Source organism: Paramormyrops kingsleyae, chromosome 17, assembly GCF_048594095.1.
Source record: "Paramormyrops kingsleyae isolate MSU_618 chromosome 17, PKINGS_0.4, whole genome shotgun sequence".
Lineage (NCBI taxonomy): Eukaryota > Metazoa > Chordata > Actinopteri > Osteoglossiformes > Mormyridae > Paramormyrops > Paramormyrops kingsleyae.
This window is the reverse complement of record NC_132813.1, coordinates 11543847-11569023: the sequence shown is the minus strand read 5'-3', so window position 1 is coordinate 11569023 and position 25177 is coordinate 11543847. Positions and strand designations below refer to the sequence as shown.

At 39.2% G+C, this 25177-nt stretch overlaps 1 protein-coding gene across 1 annotated transcript in view; it reads left to right on the top strand.

The window, feature by feature from the left end:
• nova2 (NOVA alternative splicing regulator 2) overlaps positions 1–25177 on the top strand; it is a 53217-nt gene that overhangs the window by 7632 nt on the left and 20408 nt on the right. Inside the window, exons 3-4 of the mRNA XM_023812139.2 lie at positions 2203–2346; positions 16394–16560. Coding sequence (XP_023667907.1) covers positions 2203–2346; positions 16394–16560 — 311 coding nt within the window. The remainder of the gene's footprint in view (positions 1–2202; positions 2347–16393; positions 16561–25177) is intronic.

Sequence of the window (25177 nt, the reverse complement as noted above, 5' to 3'; positions counted from 1 at the left end):
TAACAGCTCTACACTTTTATTGTTTCTAATCCTTAGCTTCCCCTCAATCCTTGGTAATATGGAAAAAGAAATGATCTGAACTAGGGGCCCCGAACTATTTTCCATCAGCAACAGAAATCCAGTGTCCACTAAATCATGGTATAACTTTATAATATAGTATTATATCATTCACAGCTAAAGACCTTAATTCACATGACAGAAACAAAACCTGCAAATGTCTGTTGCTAAAGTTCATTGCAATAGTAAAAATGAGTAGTTTTGTTTGGTAAACGTAAACATGACGAACATATAGCATAAAGTCTCATTTCAAATGGTGTTCTGTGCCCTTATGATTGTCTTGTATGCTGGAGTCTTCGTGCTTTGTGTGTGTGTTCCCCGTTGATCTGCTATGGTATCCTAAACAACTCAAAGCTCATGCGTTTTACTTACACAAAAATGTTCTGAGGGCAGAAGGAAAAATAACCAGTCAAATTGTAGAAGAGGTGGCTTCAAACAACTACAAGAGGCGGGACCAGCCAATCAGATGTCTCGGTCCCACCTCCACTAGTTGCTTAGATCCACCTCCTGTACAATCTGATTGGTTAGCTCCCAGAACCCATCATTGTTCCTTCTGACCTCAGAACATTTTTATGTAAGTAGAACTCCCACAAGCTAACTCAAAAGGTTGTTCCAAGCTGTACACAACGCAGTCAGAGGCCATAAACTCATCCTGTTACCATGCACAGCCCAGTTTGAAGCCACCACGCATCCAGATGGCTACGACAGGACCCAGTTGGATAGTGTAGGCGACCCAGGGGATATCACAGATATGTCCAATGCATAGCAAAGCTTGTCCAAAGTCATCTACAATAACGTGAAAGACTAAATACAGCAAGAGAGATGAGAAAGAGAGAGAAAATTGTATGTATTTAGACTGGTTTTATGTGTTGTTTATATTTGTAGTGATTCATAGTGATTTGAGTAGCCTATATTTATTATTAGCAATTTGAAAAGTAATTCTAATTTGGATCAACAGTTATTTTAGTGCTGATTCATGAAACTTGCAAAATAGTGAATTTTCTGATTTTATCTGCATTTCAAAATCTCCATTTTTAGGTGCCTGATATACAAATTGAATTAATCAGCACATGTCTGGATGTATTTCAGTGCTGGACTTGCACTGACATGGTAACTCATTTGGAACAATCTTTTGAATTATTTAACCTTCCGTATGCTGTAGCATAGAAACACAACAACTCAAATGCAGTGGCAAATGAGAGAGTTTATGTTATAAAATTCTAAGAAATTACAGTGGCTGCAGTGATTTCTCGTTAAAAAGACACTAACAGCAGCAAAAAGTGACAATAGGCAAGTTAAAAACACCAAAAAGTTAAAACTACTAAAATTGTCACCAATGGCCACTGTTAGCAATACCTTTTTGTCGTTAATTTTTAATATTTTTTACCAAACGTTTTCATAAAAGAGTTTATCTTTCGGTTAGTTGCATTAACCCAATACAATGTTAAACGTAACTGACATGTAGGTAATATACGTAGATGACCGAGGAATGCAGTGTTAACGTAAACTTGGGGAGTCATCACAGAAACCATATTCTGTTCTCCTTCATAAGTATAAGTTACAAATTAAGCTGGAGATCAAGTTGCTTTTGTTTCTCAGCTCTAGAATCACTTTTATATTTTGTATTACATTTTCATGAAAATTTACGGAAGAGGATTAGGGCCACCATGAAAATATTATTTGAATTCTGACTTTAATGTCAGGATTCTGATTTTTTTCCTCAGAATTCTGACTTTAATCTCAGAATTCTGACTTTAATCTCAGATTTCCGACTTTTTTTTCTAAAGTCAGAATTCTGAGATTAAAGTCAGAATTCTGACATTAAAGTCAGAATTATAACATTAAAGTCAGAATTCTGAGAAAAAAGTCAGAATTCAAATTCATGGTGGCCCTAATCCTCTTCCTTAAAAATATAATGCGAAGAAAATATTGAAAAGAAAAAAACAAGTACAATTCTTGAGTTATTCTTTTAATTAATTGGTATTGATTTCCAAGGGGATTTTCACCAGCAGAAACTTCAGGACATAATTTGGACCTGCCTGATTTATAAGTAGTCTGGCCCTGAAAGAACCCATCCAGGAACATGCTCTCTGTTGGTGTGTGTAGAATGTGCCTCTGTTTATGTCCTTCATTTTTGTCTTACAGAGGAAGGCGAATACTTCTTGAAAGTGTTGATCCCAAGCTACGCAGCAGGCTCCATCATTGGCAAAGGGGGTCAGACCATTGTCCAGCTGCAGAAAGAGACAGGTGCCACTATCAAACTGTCCAAATCCAAAGATTTCTACCCGGGTAAGCGCCTCATGCAGAATTGCTTTGCATCTGGGGAGTCACGTGTTACATTCTCACCATCTAGTTAAGATTCCACTCTGGAATACAGGCAGTCCCCAGGTTATGAAAAAGATACGTTCCCTCAGTCTGTCTTTAAGTTGAATCTGTTGGTAAGTTGGAAAATAATAATACAGCACATATTAACATTAATAACAATACAGTAATAATAAAAGTAACTGCATACTGTTCTCTACCTTGAGTCGACGAACCACTGAAGCCACGCAATGTTTTCATGAGCGTCACAAAGTAGTGCATGTGTTTGTTATTATGAGCCATTGTATTTAACCCAAGTTTTTAAATATAATAGGCTTTATGACTTTATGTAAAAGTGAGATGTTCTTAATCCGGGGACTGCTAGTAGCTGAAAAAGGATCTTCATTCTAACTTGACTTTTTTTTTTTGGTTTGGTTAATATTTCCCTTTAAAATGCATGTTGAAATTTGAATGCATGTTGGGAGATTTAAACGTTACCATGGAATAGTATAATTGCACACTGCTTTACATACAATAATACCGTTTACTTGCCGCCCTGCCTAGCAGCTCTCTGTTCAGATGTTGCTCCTAAACCGTTGTATTGCTTTTAGCTCCGCCGCATTCAGCGCATGTCACGGTTGGATAGAAGGGATTCCAATACAGGCTAATGCTCTTTCTCTGTTTCCTTAACACCCCGTCTCCCTATTGGGAAGCCAAGGCCTTAGCTACAGCAGATGCCAGATGCGGGGCTGTCCCCCTTTCATCAAAGTTGGCAGCCGCGAGCAGCTGGTGCTGAGAAGCAGCTAGTTGATATGCAAAGAGGAAAAGAAAGGGGGTGATGGCTATGGGGCAACTTTTGTTCTATGTGAGAAAAGAGGGGTGGGGGGTGCTGTTTGCATGGGGGTGGGGGGATGCGGACTGCTTCCTTCTGAGAGTAGAAATGCTAATAAGAACTGGTTCTTCCGGGGTGTCAAGTCAAAGAGTGCACCTGCTGAATACCCCAGGAAAGGAGCGCGGGGGTGACGATTGTTGAGCGGCCGAAGGGGATTTGGGGTTGGGCTGTTGGGAAATGTGCATCGCGGAGGCAGAAACGGTGCAGGGATTACGCTCATTCATAGAATACCAGCATTAAAATCTGACATAATCTAACTGATGATTAAGTGTTAGTAAAGGATAAACAAATATAAACAATATTGAGACTTTTATCCAAGTGTTGTCAAGTTCTGATATTGTACATCAGTCAGCTTTACCTTTGCCATGGAAACAAAAGAGAAAACAATGCTGATATTTGCTTTTTATAAAGTCTGTTTCTTGTGTTTTACTTGCTTGTGGTTCTCGCGGCATAGATTCCATTTGAAATACTGTTCTTCTCACAAAGAAGAGAACCCTGATTTTTGCACTTCATTTATTCTGACTGTCATGCTCCTACACCCCACAGTTCCCTGACCCTTTGACTAAAGCGTAGCAGAATATTAAAGCTTTATTTTAATCCTCTGCCTTTTGATTGCTTTTTCATTATGTAATACCCTGCCAGTTCCCTTGCATTATAGACATCACCTATTTTCTCTGTGTTTAAGCCTCTTATCGCATAAGCCTTTTCACTGAAAGATAAAAAGCCTGCATGCTACATATAGCCCAAACTAGTTCTCTGTTTGTTATATACCTTAAAAGATGTTCCTGCTTATATGTGAAATGGTTATCTGTAGATGGGTGGTTTATTGTTCTCCTTAAGAGAAGTGAGCACTACAATTATTACTGGTAATTGTAAAAGTGCTATGTTCAAAATACCGTGAGTGTTCGAAGCAGATTTGGTTCCATTTTTTTTTTTAAAATGGCAGTTATCTAACAAAGTACAGGTCTATTTCACATTTTCAGGCTTATATATGTAGCATTATTACAAGAATCTAGTCAGCGACTTATTGGATTTGCTCTACCAGTTGTTTTGGTGTGATATTGCTCATCTTTATATGCACTGCTAGTGATGAGCATGAGTTACTGGAATAGCTTAATTAGGTAAAATGTATTGTACAGGATATTTCGTTTACAGCTCAATGTTCCATTTGGACCACAGACGTTAGCAAAATGTTGTTAAGGTATCATATATTTCTTTAGTTGACAACAACACACCTTGGATCATTCCTTCATGTGAGGATTGAGGATTACACTATCAATGTTCTTTCCCACTTATATCTTATAAAAAATGAACTACATCATGAGAATTCTTCATAAACTATTTGCATGCATAATATCACTTGGATCAGTTAATAAACCTTATACCTTATACCTTGGCTTCACTTGCGGTTCTGAATGGCAACATATTTTTCTGGCAGTACATCGCCTCATTAGCCAGCACAGTAGCCTCACACCTCCAGAGCTGGGGGTTTCTGGTCCAGCCCTGGCTCTCTGTGTGTAGGGATCTCATTAGGGAGGTTCCCCCTGAGTTTGCACGGGTTTCCCTCCCACAGTCCAAAAATATGTACTTATATGGTGGACTGGCAGACCTTACAGGATGTCCTCTGCTTCATTTCCTGTTTCTGGGATTGGCTCAAGGTTTGCCACAACCCTACACTGGGTAAGTGGTTTCTAAGAAAAGTACAAACTCTGCATAGGGGCAAACTTTTTTGTTTTTTTTTCCACCGCAAAAGTACATTTTAAAATCCCATGACAGCACTCCTGAAAACTAGAAAAAGGAGGAAGGAACTCAGAAATGAAATGATGATACTTTAGAATATTTAACCTCTGCCCGCGAATTACATAATCTGTGAAATACTGGGTTTGAAAGCATAATTGCAAATTCTGTCACTGGTTTATAGCATTGCTATCACTTATAGGTATTATAATAATAAATTTCCTATATTTTCTTAAAATAACAAATCTCATTTTTTTCCGGTATTTTGAGGCATTTGATGATGACACCATTCTCCAGGATTAGATAGAGGATGGAAATAAAAAGAGGTTCCCTTGATCCCAGTAGCTTTTGTTCTGTTTTCATATGTGACGTCAGTATAAACAAACAGCTGCCCCAGTAGCCACTGGCTCATGTCTTCAGATGGTTGAATAATTCCTCTCCCTGTGTGCCAGTCAGTGCCTGTGCAATCCCATTGTGCCGAAGCCAATGCATACAGGCAGTACTGTTATAATCACTCAAAGATAGTAGTTACAAGGATGATTTTATTATCCTGTCTTATAATCCACCAGCACTAGAGGATCCCCTCAGTCGATCGGTTATAACAGTTGAAAAGGTCCAGTGATTCAGTCTGTAATTGCTATCAGCCATCTGAAGACTGGAGTCTCCCTCCATATAGCAATGCACTGTAACCCACATTATGTTTATTAATTGGTTTTATGTATTTTCATAATTATTTATGACCCTTTAAATGGATGAACACTGAACGCGAACAGCGTAAATGATAAATTTTCATTCTATTGCAGAATTTGCTTCTTTATAAAGGTAGTTTATAGGGTTCAGTTCTTCATGTTTTATTTTGTTATTCTAGTCACTTACGGTTAGATACGGATAATCTAGTTTTTCTTGATTTCTAGTCTTCGGAAACAAAGGCAATGTTATCAAGAGAAAGGTGAGATTTTCTTGATGCTGTAGTGCATCATTATATAGCTCTCCAGTGACTACTGAATCGGAGAAGTGAGAAAGGGTGGTACTTAATGCAATTACAGAGTCAAAAGCAAACTATGTCTTATTGTCAGCATCAGATATATGACTCATACACTGAAGTGAAATGTCCTTCTCGTTGGTCATAATGCGGAATGAGAAATAATAGAATATAAATACTGGCATATAATGTAGATACCACATTTAAGACATGGACATAAAGACAGACAAAGAGATACAGCTTATCACCTGATTGCATTATAATCATACAATGTCATTGTTAAGAGAATATTGGGACATTTTAAAGGAATTTTTCTTTTTCAGTACAGCTACCAGGGACTATATATACCATTTTTGTGGCCCATAACCCAGTATTTTTCCTGTGGGAATATTTGTGCATATCTTCACGTTGTGACTTCACAGGTCCACATTTATCCAATGCCAAGATTAGGCGATACTATTATAGGCTGAGCCTGCACTGTAGAATTGAGGTTTTATTCAGTTAAAAATGCAATGAAATGGCTATAGTCTTTAGACTGTTCTAAAAGTAGGTTATAAATAACTTTTTTATAGGACATATCTTAAATATTCAGTCAAGTAAATGGATATTGATTGGAGGAAAGATCCAGTGGTGCATTACATGATGGAAAAAAAAGTAATTTTCTATTAATTAATTATAAATTAATTATATTGTAACGTATACCTTGGGTGTTTGTATTGTATTTGTGTCTATTAGTATTTGAGTGTCTGTTTGTGTTTACAGTTTTCAAGTTATTCATAATTGTTTTTCTGTGTTTTTTGAGAAATTAGGATTCTTGAATTTATTTGATCCCTGTCTTATATGTAAGGAATTCATTTTCTCCCTGTGTTTGCGTGGTTTTACCTCGGGGACTCTTGGTTGTTTCATCCATAGAAATGCTGTTGACGTGTAACAGTTACCCTTGAAAGGTGGCTATGAAGGGGAATTAATTTATGAGCCTGTTCGTGGGCTGACATAGTGTTCTGGTTATGCCATGTTACTATGTGACTATTACAGCAAAAAAGTAAATAAGATGGATTAAAAATGAGTAGGGGTTTAATTCTTGTGGGTTAGGATTCCAGAAGATTCTGATGGTGTTAGAATCAAATATTGAATGCTAACATTTGGCTGTAAGACGTCATTATTTTACAGATAACTAAGTAATTTATATAAAAAAGAAATAAGCAAAAATATTTGTGAAGTGGCTGTTCTGTTTACATGACTTTGCTTGCTTATTTGTTTTAGTCAGCAGAGCAAAAAATTCCTTTATTGCTGTGGACCTTTGTTGTCCAAACAGTTTATGAGACAGAACAATTTATATTTTAATACATTTCAGCGTCATTCCGTGACTCATCATTGACCTGTTTTAAGCTTTTTTTTTTTTAACAATTTCAGTTATAGTAATCAAAAGATGCCATTGCCAACGTAGATTGTCCATCCTCTGATTGGCCTGAGGCTACAGCCTCAGAATCCTCCATTCTGTATTATAGAAGGGAAAATGAATTAATTAAATGACTTGGGGGGCTGCAGTAAAAAGGAAAACTTAGGGTTTGATGCGCAGTGCTGTCTTTTAACAAGCCGTCTGGGGGTGTGTGTCCATTAAAAATGATTCCATTCAGCACCTGTGATTTGTGGTTTGACTGGCACTCTTACATTACCTTCTGTGTCCCATCTGAACCATTCCTCAAGTAGACCGTGCACCTGCCCCCAACCCCTATGACCCCCTTTTCGCTCCATTATCTCTAATCGCTGCTGAAAAGCCCTCCCGCTCTGATGATTCATTTCAGTGACAGCCCACAAAGACATCAGCTTCCCAAATGGCTATTTCCATACAGGACTGTGCTCTTGGTTTAATTGCAGCAGATTGGGGGTCTCTAATTATATGTGTCCAGGCCAATAGGTGATTGGAGAGGGGCAAACAATGCAGCAGAGTAAAAACCAGGAAAAAGTCCAGCCGGAGAATGTTTTTTTTTTTTTCTTTTTCTTGTAGATATAAATGACTGTGTGAGAGCAGTTCCATGGATAGTATTAGAACACTAACATCATGCACTAATATGTCTGGCATTCATTTAAAAGCTACCCAGTGTTTATTTGTATTTATTGCGTTTTTTATGTATGAATCTTCTTACATATTTCACTATTCACATTGTTCAAATGCTCGGTTGGTAAGGTATAGAAGAATGGCGAAGCCTTTCCGCTGTTACCCACAATGGAGATAATTAATGTTTTCTGTCTCAGCTTCTGCAGCTGCATTAAACAGCCCTCACATGCTCAGCATGATCAGTGAAAATGGGAGATTATCCCCTTTAGAGTCGGGAAGGTTTCTTCCTTCGGTCTAGAGGCGCCACTGACAGGACTCCTGCTTCTCCATCCTGTCTTTATCTCAAGCTACAATGAAACTTTAGAAGCTGGGGGTCAGCGGAGGCTTCCCAAGCTCCTTCGCCACAATTGGGGCTTTCATGCCCAACCCCCCCCCACTTCAAGCAGGTGCAGGGGGCTAATGTGGGACCCCAAGGTTCTCAGTAGCAGTTCACATTGCCATCCTGGCCGACGGGCTCACAAAACCGACTGCCAAATCGCCTGAAAGCTGAATTTTGCCCTGAAAACAAGACCATCTTGGAAGATCTTGGCCTAGAAGCTAAGCATTGCATTATGTGCATAATTAATTTGCTCAAGGGACGTCTTTATCTAGGGCAGCTTACATTTTAATGTACAAACTGTCTCACTTCTCCAGGTGTGGTTTTACTGGACCAATAAAAACAGACAACAGACTTTTGTATCAAGATCAAAGATTCAACAGCAGATCTGAGCCCATGGGCAAACACAGGTTACTATAGATGCTGAATATCCCTGAAAGGCTTGCATTCCATATGACTTTGATTATTACTTTCGTAATTCACATGGATGAAACAGTTCTTCATTCTCATACAAGTGGAGTTAGTCTCTGCCGGTACGAGAGCTAACCAGTACTGAGAAAACACCATTGTTGAAAATCATGCCCCCCTGGTACACAGTTCTTTGTAACCAAGGTCGTGCGGTGAGAAATATGGATATCTGTAAGGCATGGGCAAGATAGTTGATATTGTATGACTCCCCCAGGTTGAATGTTTTGAAACTCTTTAAGGGGCATCAGTCATCTCTCGCCAGATGAACTTTAGGCAGTTTAGCGATACCTGACATCACACATGGTCTGCAAGGACAGCAAGCAGCAGATGTCGCGTCCAGTTAACAAAAGCAGTCGGCTCGCATGGATTCTGACCTAACAGCTGGCCTGGTGCACCTAAGTGCACCTACAGTAATCCATGGCTATGAAGAAAAAAAAAAGATCACTGCTATTTCAAAGCAATGAGTGCAAACATGTTATGTTGGACAGGTGCAGGCAGGGTAACACTTGACCCCAACAAAATTAACCTCTCAACCGTCAAACTTTAAAAAATTTTAATACCAGTATAGGATCATAGAGAGCCAGGAGTCCATCACAGAAAATACAGGCAACAAGGCAGGGGTCAGCATGCATGGAAGATGCTGGTCCAGTGCAGGGCATGCGCGCACACACACACACACACACACACACACACACGGGTTTGCAATTATACCTTTGTGGGGACTCTCCATTCTTTTCCATGGGCACAAATCTAATCCCAACATGACAACCTTAACCCCTACCCATCTCTAACCTTAACCATAAGCAACCACAGGTAATTAACCGTGTGTTTTCTTATCTGACCAGAAAATTACCCTTATACCACAATAATGTAGGGCATCACTAAATCACTAAACTGCCTTATATGCATCTGTCTAAAAGTTTGATGTCCCTTAAAGTTTTTTTTTTTTTAAACGTTTCACACTTTTACATAATATCAGCTACAATCCCCATTTGTGCTAAACCATGTCATGTCATGATGGCAAGCTTGTGTAATCATGCATTAATGCTCATTATTTTGATTTATAATTATTTACATCTGTAATTTAGTAAACATAAAGAAGCTATATTGCTACATCTGTGTTCCCGTAATTGTATAATAAACCATCTACTGAGTATAACTCTCAAATTTAATTTAGTATCTAGATTGTGTTAGGTTATGTTTGATGCCTCTTGTATATATAACACTCACAGAAAATCTTGGTGCTTTTCAATTAGTAACACCTTTGCGATTACATAAAACACCAGGCATTTGTGTTTAGTATCTCTTTGGGAGCCAGTGACTACAATTGCAGAACTGAATGACTCAGTCAAAAAAATTATGACACTCAATAAAAAGAAAGTGTCTGTGTGGAAGATATGTTCAGATAAGCCACATATGTTAAATACAGTTTGTCATAAACTTTTGTTATGAAACCAATAAATCTGCAACATTTTTACTGAGTTTAGCAAGTGACCCATGACTTTCTGCGAGTTCTGTACATACAGAGGGCTGTACAACATCACCATTAAGAAACAGTATCAGCCTCTACTTATGCAGTCTACTTGCATTGTATTTATGGTCTTTATGTTCAGAATACTGTATGAAGGCTGAGTTGGAATGATTAGCCCCTACCAACAGAGGTGGACATTTCAGGTCCAGAAATTAAAAATCCAAACCAAGATTTTGTTTCAACCTTCCACTTGAGTACTCTGTGACTGTGACTCTTTATGCTCAACTGGTTGGTTGAAACAAAATCCTGGTTTGGATTTTTACTTTCTGGACCTGAAATATCCGCTTCTGCCTACCAATTTCAAAGGTAGCTTATTGGATTCACAAACCTCTGTCTGCATTTTCTCAGACAGTTCAGTTCCTTAGCTTCTTTCTTCATGGCCGTGGCTAAAGGGGTGACCTGGCATATTACGTGGACTCAGGAGGCACAAAACTCTTTCATTCATCTTCATAAGTCATTTACAAACGTTCAGATATGACCTCACAGTTCCCAGTTTAGTAGGGGTGAATGCACTAGAGGTAGGTCTTAGGGATGTCTCGTCATGAAAAGTGTGTCCTTCTGGGAAGCTACATTCCTGTGTTTTATATAGTTTCTGCTTAACCCTGCAGAATGTAACTTCAATGTGGGAAATGTGTGAATAGCATAACTAGCTTTGCCGAAATGGGGGCATTGACCAGGGGGAGTAGTGTACCCTTTAATGATTTTCCCCAGCTATAAAAAGTTAAAATACCTGACAAAAGCCAACCCTCTTTGAATGGGTCATTATGGATTCAGTATAGAAGAAAAGGTCATCCTACCTTTGACAAATGTCATGAATACAGTAAGTAAAGGAAGAAGGAAAAGGCAGTCTCCCTCACACATACAGTATCCATGCATAAACATTGTGTGCCCCCCAAAATGCCTTGTTTTCATGGAAAACCCTCCACGTGAATTATGGCAGTGGTTCTTTAAACAGATTTGAAATGCTTAGTATCAAACTGTTTCCTCTGTCTAAATCAAGTAACCATGAGAGACTGGGACTGTTTATAGAAGACATGAGCCTTTGGGTGCTGTGTTGAAAATGAGCTTCGCTGTATATTGGACCATTTCCTATTGTGTTGTGAATCAGTCTTGTGGCATATCATCTGGCCATAAATGTCATTGTTTATATTTCTTTGTTTAAGCCAGTTGTCAGCACTATAGCCGTTCTAGCAATTCTGATTTTGTGATAATTGATGAGGCTTATTTGACTTGGAGGACCATTGTCCATTTTAATCACCGTATTCTATTGGGAGTACTTATATAGAAGGTCAAGAACTCACACACGTACAGCTACTTCTGTTTTTTCAGCTCAGTTCATTGCTTAGTCTTATTGTTTCTAAGGGTTTAAATCCAAGCATTGTTTCCTTTGACTACTGTATTTTTTCTCTGAGTGAAGAAGACTTCATTTTGGCTCCGTAGAAGTTCTCGCTTGTTTGATGCAAAGTCCAGTATTCTACAACGAGGCTGAAATGATAGAGAGGCAATACTTATCTGCGGGAACCAGACACATAGCAATCAATAGATATTCTGAGGGCGTCATCTTGCATTACAGTACAAACTCATTGTTTTTGGTGTATTACAATGGAAGCCATTGAGTTGTAATTGTGAAATATTGGTAACATATTTATAGCAAAATGTCTAAAAAGCTGCATTTTATGTTAAATACAATTAATTAAATCCAAGCAATCATGCTTAATATTTCATATTGATAAACGTAACTTTGCATAGCATAAATATAATTATACATAAGAAAATCATTTATAAATATTTACTATTGCAAAAGCCTACATTAAAATGTGTCACATATATATTAAATACAGTTTAAATAATAAAGATGAGCTAAAAATTATGTAGAATTTGTATTAAGTTTTTGTGCAACATCAGTTTCTGCCAATATGTTCTTTTGATATTTATTGCAAATACATACATTAATTTCCCTTACATAAGCTTGCAATGCAGTAAAATATGTGTGTGCATGCATGAAATCATGCATTATATCCATCCATCCATCATCCATCCATCTGTTTTCTATATCCATATAGTGAAAAAAAATTTATTATTGGCTCAGAAAAAACACATTGGAATAACTGCAAATGAACTGGAAGACAACAAACAGTAACATTAATTCCTTCTGTTCTCCAAAAACTGGTATTTGTTGGACCACTAGAAGAATGCTTTTCCCAAACTTCTCCGTGCGGGCACCCCGGCCATTCCATGCATTTGCTAAATTTCACCACCAGTTCGCTTAATTAGCTAATGAACTTGAGGTATTGATTAGCCAAGCATGCTACGCTAGTGGGTGAGGTTTTGAGATGGGTAGCACACATTACTGTGTGTACCTTGTTAATGAGAGGTCAGAGGGGAATGGCCAGACAATGAGAAACAGGAAGGTCGCAAGTAGAAAAACAAAAGTATGGCAGAACAATGGTATGCAGAATGGCCTCTCTGAATGCACCACTCATCAACCCTTGAAACAATCCTGGTGCGTAAAGTGGGTTATACTTACGTCCTAATAAAGTATCCGTGGAGTGCATGTGTATGTATTTATGTCCCAGGCTGCACTTCTTGTTAGTTATTTGAATGTGCAGAACATAGAAATCCCTGCATGCAGTTAGCGGTCGTTGTGTGATCTTTCACTCTTCTGAAATTAGGTCTCAGGGCGGGTGAGGCCTAAAGTGAAAAAACGGAAATGAGACCTTTAAAGCCGAAAGGCCTATTTTTGTTTTTGCTGCGAGTGCTTACGGGGGTGGGGGGTTATATGTGGGCGCAGAAGCAGTTAGCTGCTGCAGCTGAGCTTGGCCTGAAGTGGGGGGGGGAGACATTGAGTGATGATAAAGCCCAGGGTTGCTGAAAGTGACATCGCTGAAGAAGAATTCATTTTTTTCTTAGGTCTAATATTATGATGTTCGAAATTCTAGACAGTAATTTTTTTGTAACCCACTCACTGTGAATGTAATGATGTAGCAAACTGAAAGTGAAAAATTTTGTCAGCAAAGACCAAAGACAGCAAAAAAGCATTTTGCATGGAAATCATTCCCAATTTTTCCAGTCCCAGGACTACCTCTACCCCCCCCCCCCCATTCATGATTACATAAGCATATGCAAGTCATTGGCATCTCCTGCATCTAATGGCAATGTAACAACACATTACCTCACCAACAGCTGCCCCACAATCTCATGCGGAGGGGGTAGGGGTGAGGTGCCAGTTGCCATGGAGACTAAGAACTTGTCATTCGCTCTGAATAAACTGTCTCCCTTTGTTGGGTTCCGCGTCCTTTGAGTCCCTCAGAACTCTTTCATTATCAGCACTCTACGCTGAAACAATACGTGAGACTCCCAGAGGAACCATCAGTTTATAAATTGCAATCAAGTGACTACATTGGGCGGACTGGAAAATATAAGTCAAAAAGGAAAAGGGCGAGGCCTTCGTTCTCAAAGTTGGAGCCTGGAAACATCTGTAATGCCTTCAATGGTTTGGCCTTGTGTTACTGCACACTGTTGCAGCTTGATGGTACTAAAGAAACCAGAATGGAAAGCATTACATCGAAGGTAAAGGGAGCTGTAGCTTTCTTCTCAGTTCGAAAATTGCTGGTATTACAGCGGAAGAAACTTTGCCTGAGCAATTGGCATCTTTTATTTAGTCTGCATTTTACCAGCTATTGCATAGCAATTTCCTGCTTTTGCAAACTTTGATTTGTTAATATAACCATTTTTGGTTTTCGGCTTTCCGTGGAATAAGACAAAGGCAGAAAATTAAATCATAAAATGAAGAATCGCAAATAAAGCTCCTGAGAGTTTTACAGCAGAAGGAACAATGATTGGTTCAAAGAGATAACCAATTAGATTGTGCCAGAGGTGGGTCCAAGCAACTAGAAGAGGCGGGACCAAGACAACTGATTGGCTGTTCCCGCCTCCTCTAGTTGCTTGGACCCACCTCCGCTACAATCTAATTGGTTATCTCTCTGAACAAACTCCCACAGGCACAAATAAAGTAGTACCCACAGGTTTGCGATCTTGAAATCTTTCAGTAGTTTACACAATGAGTGCTGATTGTTTTATGCCAGTCAATGATTAATAACCACAATAACACCAGTCATGATGTCTCTCAAGAAAACTCTTGTGTAAACAGCTTTATATTTTCTGAAATCAAATTGTATGTCAAACATATCCATACATAATTCTTGCTGATACCCCTCCTGGTTCTCCTCAATTAATATTTATTAATATGCAATATATAAACAAAATGCAAATGGAGACATCCGTCAAAGGAAACCAGTTTAAATCCTTAGTCATTAAAGGTCTCCAATTTTAATGAAAAATATCTAAAGGCTTTTTACCATTCATTCAGTATACCTTCTGTGATTTTAAAAATAATCCACAGTAAATGAACCATTTAAAGAAAAGTTCACGTTATTGGGAACACAAATTGTGTCCTTTCTGGGTATGACTTCTCTTGCCAAGAGCAATTATGTCATTATAAACAGCTTATGCAATTACAATGATTTTTAAAATAAAATAATCTTATGGGACAAAGTTTTATTTCATATATTGCTTAAGTGGAGATCATAAAATTTGACCTGGATGTAGCAGGTTTTTTCAGCTTGTGGGCTGTTTGCTCAAATTCAGTTTCCTGTAACCTTGATTATTTTGATCAGTACTTGAGGTTTTTGTTTCCCCAATCGTCTGGTGGGCTTTACCTTTTCAGGCTGAGGTACGGTCCAATATAAAGACCTTAGAGTCAGTTTTTACTCTGGGAATAACACAAGATTTACACCGTATACATAGGTAGAGAAATATTCAAAAATAACCACAGGCTAATCCTGTTCTTCGTACTTCATTTTCTCAAACACAGTTGAAAAATGTAACCCCACATTAATGGCGTATGGCAAACAGTGGACAGGATGGGATAGGATAGTCCCCACTGACCTTGCACAAACCTTTCACCTATGGTCACCTCTGAGCCAAATGCAATGGCAATCTCTACTCAATTAATTCACAGCCTGATTTGTTCCTCCCCGATCACCCACGGGAGGCCAGCTGTCACAGCCTCGTGAAACCTCTTACAAATCCAGAGTTTTCTCAGTTTGGCTTTATTAATATCACTGCATGACTGCATGGCTAAGACCCAGCTGACCTAAGTTAAAACAAGAAGAAAGGAGGGTGCCGGAAGCCCAGCTGTATGCTGGCGATAAGGACTGAACCGCATTCAAATTTCACTTTCCCCCACTCCCCATTATATAGCCATTGTGAAGCCTCCCTGTTGTCTATAAAGGCCAAAGGCTGTCATGTTTATCTTCACTCTCAGAATGTATTTTGTGCAAGTACATGCTGTGTAAGAGAGCTTTATTAGTCTTATTGAGAAACCTTGTGGATTCGAAATCATATCGAAACTTAATCAGTGGTTTACCACAGTGATTGAGAATATGTCCGTGTAATCCACAGATGCCAAGGTCCATAGTCTTGCTGTTGTACCCTCCAGAAAAGTTTTTATTTTTAATTTTTTTAACAAAATACAGTATACATCTGTGCAAATGGGCAAAAAAATTTTTTGGATAAAAGTAGGGCAATTTATCTATTTCAGCTTACTTTTTAATAGTTTTATTGATGCAAGGATGATAAATATTTTAAATCAGACATACATCTTTGATGTTATTCCTGAGGCATGTGTCACCTTCAGTCACAGTCTGACAGAATGTCATAGCAAGTTTTCATTATGTCAAGATCTCTAAAAGCCAGTTTCTTTGAAATAGTTAATAATACTGACCTGTTCCATTTAATTCCAGATCTGAGATCTGGCATACCTCTATGTTTTTTAATTGACTATGACTTTCATGTGGTAAAAGCATGAAGTAATATTGCTGTAATGAAAATATAATGGTTGAAAAAAGTCCATAGGAACATCAGTATGAAATACAGATATGAATATTGCACATGAATTAATATGTTCTCTATGCACTTCTTACTTTCAGGAACAACAGAGCGAGTGTGTCTTATTCAAGGGACAGTAGAAGCGCTGAATGGAGTCCACAATTTCATTGCCGAGAAAGTGCGTGAGATGCCCCAGAGCGCCCAGAAAACAGAGCCGGTGGGCATTTTGCAGCCCCAAACCACTGTCAACCCAGACCGCATCAAACAAGTGAGTCTAATCTCGGGGTCACAGCCACCCTCTGGCTGCCCCTAAACAAGCCGTAACAATGTTATATCCAATACTGCTGTGTTTGTCCTGTCTTATCGGTATGACATCTAAAGTGAAAATTTTAAACCACTTGATTCTGATTTTGAAATTGGATTTATTCTACACAGCAACTTCTGTAATTGCTTTTAAAATCTTCTAGTACTTAGGAACAGACCCTTTTGCTCTAAAAACTGATACAGCTGCATAAAAGCAATCGTGAGTAATAAGACATTATTCAGACGTACGGCAAAGGTTCAGTACAGAGTAAATAGAATTATCCAATTATATATGTGGACTCATTTATCACCATCTGAAGTAAATCCATTGGGTTGCAGGAATCATTGGTATATTGGTGTTATACATTTTGCTGACTTTAATATAGCTCAGTGAGACCATTAATTGATTGCAGTGCAATCTCTTTAAGTGATTATCATTGCTGGCCAGTTTATGGCTATGCGTCATTGATTGGCCAGGCCTGCATTGTTGACTTCTGCAGCTTTCCTGCTTATTAATTAGCCAATTTCGCGATTACATTATGGTGAAAATAATCAGTTGCATTCTAGCATCCACTGGACTAATAACACTAAAATAACACTAAAAAGCAAGACAACATTTTCAGTCGTGTTTAAAGAGACCACAAAACTTAGCACAATTAGTGAAAATTCATTCGGCTTTTTTGTTCAATAAGGAGTGGGCCATTAAAATAGAACCGATCATGAGTGGCATACCAAGCTAGGACTGCATCCCATGAATCACTACCACAAAATCAATAAAGCATAAACCCTGCTCAAATTAGACCAGAGGAATGAAATAATTGAACCTGAAAAAATGACTCATATGGAACAGAAGTCTGTAGACAAAACCAGCATGAATATCACTATAAGAAATTTTGTGATGGTTAAAACTTGGGTACTTATTTGGAATCCAGAGAAGTATACTCCTGCTTTATTTATTGTTTGTCTGCTTATTTATTTGATGTTTCATTGTTACTATGTGACTACTGCTTGGATGTGACACTGGAGAGGATGCACCTTTAAAATTCCGTTGCTGTGGAAACAACAATGACAATAAAGCGTCTGAATCTGAATCTGAATCTGAGATTTAACAAATGTACCTGGAATCGACCTCAGTTCAAGCTGATGTTCTGGCCCGAGTTCTATATTGTGTCCTGGGAGGTGGTTGTAATGGTGTACAGTTATTTCAAGGGTGGTGGCAGTGCTGGGGGGTCCCTGAGGATAGAATTTAGCTGGGGGGGGGGGGGGGGGGGGGGGCATTACGCAGAGGAAATGAATGTGTGGTCCGGATGAAATTGTGCTTCATTCCAATATCCGCCAGTTGAGTCCAATCTCTATTTAGATAAGAAATGGTTGAGGAACTGATAAGTTGTAATCATGTGGATTTTTGGAGAACAGCAGAATATTAACTATTCAGTGCATGTATGGCAACGCCGCGCTGCACAACTTCTCTAGTAAAATTTGCCCAGATTTAGCAGATGCTGTAGAATTGAGTGGTGGCGGGCAGGCAGGAGACAGTTGTTATGTTTGCAGTCCACCAAAGCAGGGTTCCTCTTGTCTAATATTTATTTTTGTATAAGTAGCTAATGGTTCACTGCGCAGTGTATGTGTGGCTTTTTTTTTTTTTTGGGTGGGGAGGGGTTATTGTTCACCAAACAGCAATATAGTCATCATGCAACATGGGCAGTAAAATAACCAATGCTGATAATCAGTTGGTGGCTGTCATCCTATATTTTAACCACTTATGCAGGTCAGGCTGTGTTATTCTTTTTTAATTGTATGGGATACAGAGATTTCTACTCCAAAACACCATTTTTCTATAGTTTATTCTGCTAATAATTATTATCTTTTCTCTGTAACACCAAAAGATTTACAAATTGATGTGGCCAGCCAAGTTTAATCAAATGCATAAAGGATTTGAAATAGTTGTAAAAGCTATTTTGTATTGGACTTTTTAACGCTGTTGATGGACATAACACTAAATTCACAATTAACTTAAGAAATGTCCACTCAGGAAGCACTATCCTTTTGTTTTGTTTTTCAAAGTCCACCCTTTGCGACTTCCTCAAGCAAGCTTTGGTTTCCTGTAACCTTTTCCCCTCAGACAAACCACCTGTTTCCCAATTCCTGTTTTTGCAACAGTCACAAAGGAAGAGATCTGGATGTGCTTCAATTGGCAATCATGCAAAGAAGAAAAGTATCCTGAAAACAAGCTTGTATCATTAATGCAATTTTCAAAGACATACCAGCGGACACAGTAACATAATTTTAATAAGTAACATTATTTTTATGTTTTTCTACTTTTAATGCATATGATCACAAAACACATATACCAGCTAATGCACTAAACGCACTGAATGCGCTTTAAAACTTGCTGGTTAGATTCTTTTATATTATATATGTTACATGTAATGTTAATTTTGATGTGCAGTCATTGGACTCAGCTGATAGGTGTTGAAATTGTAATAATCATATACAAAACAGAAATTATATATGGTAGAAAATTAACAGATGTAGTGCTATTTAGCATTCATAGTCTTAATAAGAATTACATAAGCTAGATCTGTTCCTTTTTGATGACATTTTTGGTAATAATGGTGTTGTGCGATGTTGAGTAGCAGTGGCATGTCGTCCCAGAGAGTCGCACTGTACCCTCACGCCCCTAAAGGCTTTGGGCCCCATATCATATTGGGTCTCCAACCCAGACCAATCCAATTACGTCGTTCCAAATATTTTAGGGCCCCTCAGAAGCCCTTGGAGTCATCCTAACCAAGCCCCCCGCGCCTCTGTCGCTGGGTTTGTATTTTCATTATTAAACATCAGAATAGCACACCGGGCCAGTAAAATGTTGGCTTAAGTTCCTGGTCACTGCAATCCTGTATATACCCCTCCCTACACTAGCTACTACTGCTTATTTTCACTGATGTGTCATGTAAATAAATCCGATTTTATGTGATATCCTGTGTTATTTGAATGAAACAAATTGAATGGATGAGTATTACCTCAAAAAACTACAGTGTGAAGTATTAAAATATTAAGCACTCCTATATAGTTGAATCTAGTTATTGGTTAATGTAGGTAAAATATGCTGTATGATGAAAGCATAGTATTTCGTCAACAACATTAATAAAAGAGCATATAATATAAGTTATTTCTTTGATCATTTATTTTAAACGAGAGGTTTAAAAAAGTTTAAATGTTGGAATGTTACGTGCTCACAGTTTCTGTTAGCTCTCTGTTATTCTTTTAAGAGCAATAATCATGACGAGTGCCAGTGTATTACAGCACAAAGCAGTATGGAGAGAGAGCTGAGTGTGCAATTCACCACCTCTTAACCGCTGAAACAATTTGTCACTAAGGATACGCACCACTGCCCCCTTTCCTCCTTATTTCCTGAAAGGTCTGCTGTATCCTGGGGGCTGTGACTTGAATTCTTTGAAGACTTATGCGGTTGCTCTTGGATTAGAAGCCATGAGCGAAGAGCACAAACAGGCCATCCTTATACTGTACACGCCAGGCGGCGTGATATCAGGCCCTCGGAACCGAGACGAAGTGCCGCCATCGTTGCTCTTTTGCACTCTCACTTCCTGTCAGGGTGTCGATTCACTACCAAATTCTTTTTCAACAGTAGCAGCCAAGAGCCTTATGAGTCAGTAGACCAGGTTGTAGCTAATTTGTGTGTCTTAGCAGTTCGTTCTTAATCTGGGCATACAGTAATAGGACAAACTAATCAGGGATTAAAATTCTAATAACCCAACAGCCAGGAATTGATTGCTGATACCCTTCCTGGTGATCTTATTCATCTTTCTGCGATTGGCATGTGAGTAAATTTGATTCTTGAGACTAACAGGCCAGTCCTCTCTCTTATTACTGCCTTTATCGGAAACACAGCCTGATCGCACATTTTCCTTGATGTCAGATCATTGGTAGCAGTCAGCAACAGCCCTGCGCTATAACGAATATCTATTCACGAGACTAGTGCTCAGAAGATATCCTCTTGTAGACATCTATTCAACTGCTGTGGAAAGCTGACCTTTGTCAAATTCATTGTTCCATTGAATCCTTCTATAGTTACGCAGTTTTTTTTTCTAGAACCTGCAACTCATTGGATTGTTATTGTAAGCTCCAAAAAGGTCTATATGGTTGTCAACCGTAGAGTGATACCCTCCTTGTTCTTATTTGTCGCCTTTGATTTTGCTGTCTGAGATACCAAAAGATCCACCATTCTAAAAGTTTGATAGCATAAGCTAATTCCCTGCATTTAAGCATCAGCCTTTCCTTGATTTTTTTTTTTTTTGTGTGTTCAGTCATCCAGCAACCGCGTTGACCTTATGTGCTGAGTTTGTAAGTAAATTATTAAAGGCCAGCATTGTTCGGCAAGTCGATGCAGCACTAAAGCTAGCTAATGATCTGATTGCAAAGAAGTGTGGAGACCTATGCAAATGTGTTTGCCTCAGGGAGGTGAATAAAGCAATAATACCTAATAACTTGACACCTGCCCCAGAATGATGTGGAGCAGTCACCTCTGACTGCATTATTTTCCTCTATGCAAAGTCCGTCTGATTCTACGCCTTTTGCTGTGGAGCCTGACCTCATTCAGATGTTTTGTTCATGACATTAAAATCTTATCTTTTTCGGGCTCCAGATAACCCTCTAGTCTTTCAGTTCCTTATCTACATTCATGCCTACGTAGGTTGACATTCCTCATGAATCATCTTCCTACAACCCACTTATAGGGGATCTCTCCTAGAAAGAATACTGCACGGCCTGGTGGTCTTTCGAGAACATATGTTCAGCATGGAAAATGAGCGCCATTTGGGAATTCTGTGATTCGAGCAGTGTTATGACAACCTATTATGGGATGGACAGTGTCATAGAATCCTTGGTCAGAGGCTATACAGCACCACTAGTGTGTCCTCTGTGGTTTGTACTCCAGATAGCTTGAAGTGGAGCACAGGTTTCTATGAGCCCAACAGTCATTATCTTGGATAGTCTCTTTGCTGATTGGGGGTAATGTTGTCCGATTTAGATGGATTTCTATGACTATCAGAATAGTTACAGGGTTGAGAGGCTGAATCAGACCCTAAAAACAGCCTCAGACTTACATAAGTGAGTAACATTCAGTTTCTCTTCTGCAGCTGTGCCTTGTGCTTCACCACAGGACCTCTAATCAAGCCATAACTGACTGTTCTCCAGGATCCCTCATGCTAGACTAAGGGCTACATCTATCTCTCAGTGAGCTCAGACCTTGCATTGGTCTAGCATTTCATATACATGCTATCCATCCATAAGGCATTGGAAGAAGCAGTGTTTCTATTAGTCTGGGAAAGTGAAGGAACCCACAGTTGCCTGTGACTAAATCCACGTCACCTCACCAAATTGCGATCATGAGTTTGTTACAGCTTGTGAAAGGGCCCAGTCACACCGCATTTGGTCATTAAGGGTTACAATATTCTAGCACTGTTAAGGACTTCCTGTATTATCTTTCATATTTCAGTTTACACTGATATCAAAACCAGATCTGTTTCTTGCCAAACTAGGCATATAAATGACAGCGCAGGTGTTGTATTTATGAAAACGATGTCTGTCCCCAAGCATAGCATCAGACTCTGTTGATGCCTTCCTCTATAATTTTAATTCCAAATCTCTGAATGCTGTTGATGCCATTTTCACCTGAAGATGTAAAACTATCTCTGGTAAGCAGAAAGCACCAAGGAACAGAGACTTCATACTTATAACTTTGAAATAAGTAAGGGCAATCTTTTTTTTTTCCACATTAGTAAACATGAAAATCTTTAACCTGATATGGAAATACATCCTCCAAGGCAATTACACCCCTGTCTCATATCCTTCAAAATGTGTAATGAGTTTGCATGTAAAATCCAAAATTTTAGACTGGCCATTAATACCTCCCTGTCAAACAGTGAAACATTGGCATCTTTACTGCTTTGAAGAAAAAATGTACATGATGTTAGAATTCAGTTCTGTTGACTGTAAAATTAAAAAAAGACTAAAAGAAATAATGAGGCATCCTAAGCCTGCTGTCTTGACGCTCTGCCTGCCAGCTTAGTGAGAAACGTTGTCGATCGCGTAGCAATGGATTTTCTGCAAATACTGAATGGCTCAGTCCTATCAAGCATTTTGCAAGAGTCAGTCAAAACAGTTATTAAGTTATTAAGCCCCTCCCAAAAAGAGCAGTCTTGATGCCCATACTAATTATAGACCTATTTTTATAGACCCTTTCCCCCCATCATAATTATTCAGAAAGCTGTTTTGGTAGCACTTAACTTAAAGCACCCATGGATCATTCATTATAGATTCCTTCACAATGCATTATAATGCATTCATAAAGTATTATAAAAATGGATATAGCTATTTATAAAAAGGCAGAACACATTATAGCCATGTTTATTATACATTATGATTGCCTTATGAAGCTCTCATCTGTAATACACTATAGATACCTTCATAATGCATTATAATGTATAAGCCATTTTATAAATAGTTCTAGCCATGTTAATAACACTTTATGAATGCATTATAATGCATTATAATGGTATCTATAATGCATCATCCACAATGCTACCATTATTTGTAATCTACGCAACAACTTTCTAAACGTAGATGAGTATTTATACAACTTCAAGTTCTATTTCCAGCTACATGATAGGCTAGCACTGAGACAGCTCTTAGAAAGGTACTATCAGAGATGGATAATTAAAAAAAAAATCCAGAGCAAGATTTTGTTTCAACCAATTCATGGGTGCTATATGACATTAGTCATAATACTGATTTTGGTTTGGGAATATATTGGTTCCTCAATTGTCTTATACTGCATTTAGAAGGTTATTTTATTGGCATTGGCAATTGGGAATCTGAAAAGACCATCATAAGACACATTTCCAAATTCTAAATGCTCCTTCTAAGCCAAATCTTGCTAAACAACAAGACTGCTTCACATACTGTAGCTATGCCAATAGAATAGACACTCGGATGTGTCAACATTTTTTTAAAGACAAGACAAAAATAATTCTGTTTGGCAACATTGACATTATTGCTCTCTAAATACTAAAAACCAAGTAAGAAATATTGGTGCTGTAATTTAAGGTTTCCATCCAGTCTGTGGTCAGTATTCCACCAGAGGTTTGCAGATGGGTTAGTTAATTTCCGAAAATGAACCCCTCATATTTGCATGTTCTTTTTGCATTGGACAGAAAAGGAAATGGTTAAATTTATGAGGTCTCTGATTAATCTGCCAGGGCACAATCCCACCCCAGCCCACCCCCCAGCCATTTGACCAGTCTGTGAAGTTTTTGCATGCATAAGTACATCTGCGAAAGTCAAAAGGTTAGAAACCATAAGTGTAATGATTAATGGATTCAGATTTTATGTTTAGCAAAAATATTAGGATGATGGTGGGGTTCATGTACAAGTGAAACAAAGAATCTCATACATGCCTTTATGTCCAGCAGGGTGGACTAGTGCACTGCTCTGTTCTCTGGCCATCCGATCTCATGTCCAGCAGGGTGGACTAGTGCACTGCTCTGTTCTCTGGCCATCCTACCTCATGTCCAGCAGGGTGGACTAGTGCACTGCTCTGTTCTCTGGCCATCCGATCTCATGTCCAGCAGGGTGGACTAGTGCACTGCTCTGTTCTCTGGCCATCCTATCTCATGTCCATCAGGGTGGACTAGTGCACTGCTCTGTTCTCTTGCCATCCTACCTCATGTCCAGCAGGGTGGACTAGTGCACTGCTCTGTTCTCTGGCCATCCTACCTCATGTCCAGCAGGGTGGACTAGTGCACTGCTCTGTTCTCTGGCCATCCTACCTCATGTCCAGCAGGGTGGACTAGTGCACTGCTCTGTTCTCTGGCCATCCGATCTCATGTCCAGCAGGGTGGACTAGTGCACTGCTCTGTTCTCTGGCCATCCTATCTCATGTCCATCAGGGTGGACTAGTGCACTGCTCTGTTCTCTTGCCATCCTACCTCATGTCCAGCAGGGTGGACTAGTGCACTGCTCTGTTCTCTGGCCATCCTACCTCATGTCCAGCAGGGTGGACTAGTGCACTGCTCTGTTCTCTGGCCATCCTACCTCATGTCCAGCAGGGTGGACTAGTGCACTGCTCTGTTCTCTGGCCATCCTATCTCATGTCCAGCAGGGTGGACTAGTGCACTGCTCTGTTCTCTGGCCATCCTACCTCATGTCCAGCAGGGTGGACTAGTGCACTGCTCTGTTCTCTGGCCATCCTATCTCATGTCCAGCAGGGTGGACTAGTGCACTGCTCTGTTCTCTGGCCATCCTATCTCATGTCCAGCAGGGTGGACTAGTGCACTGCTCTGTTCTCTGGCCATCCTACCTCATGTCCAGCAGGGTGGACTAGTGCACTGCTCTGTTCTCTGGCCATCCTATCTCATGTCCAGCAGGGTGGACTAGTGCACTGCTCTGTTCTCTGGCCATCCTATCTCATGTCCAGCAGGGTGGACTAGTGCACTGCTCTGTTCTCTGGCCATCCTACCTCATGTCCAGCAGGGTGGACTAGTGCACTGCTCTGTTCTCTGGCC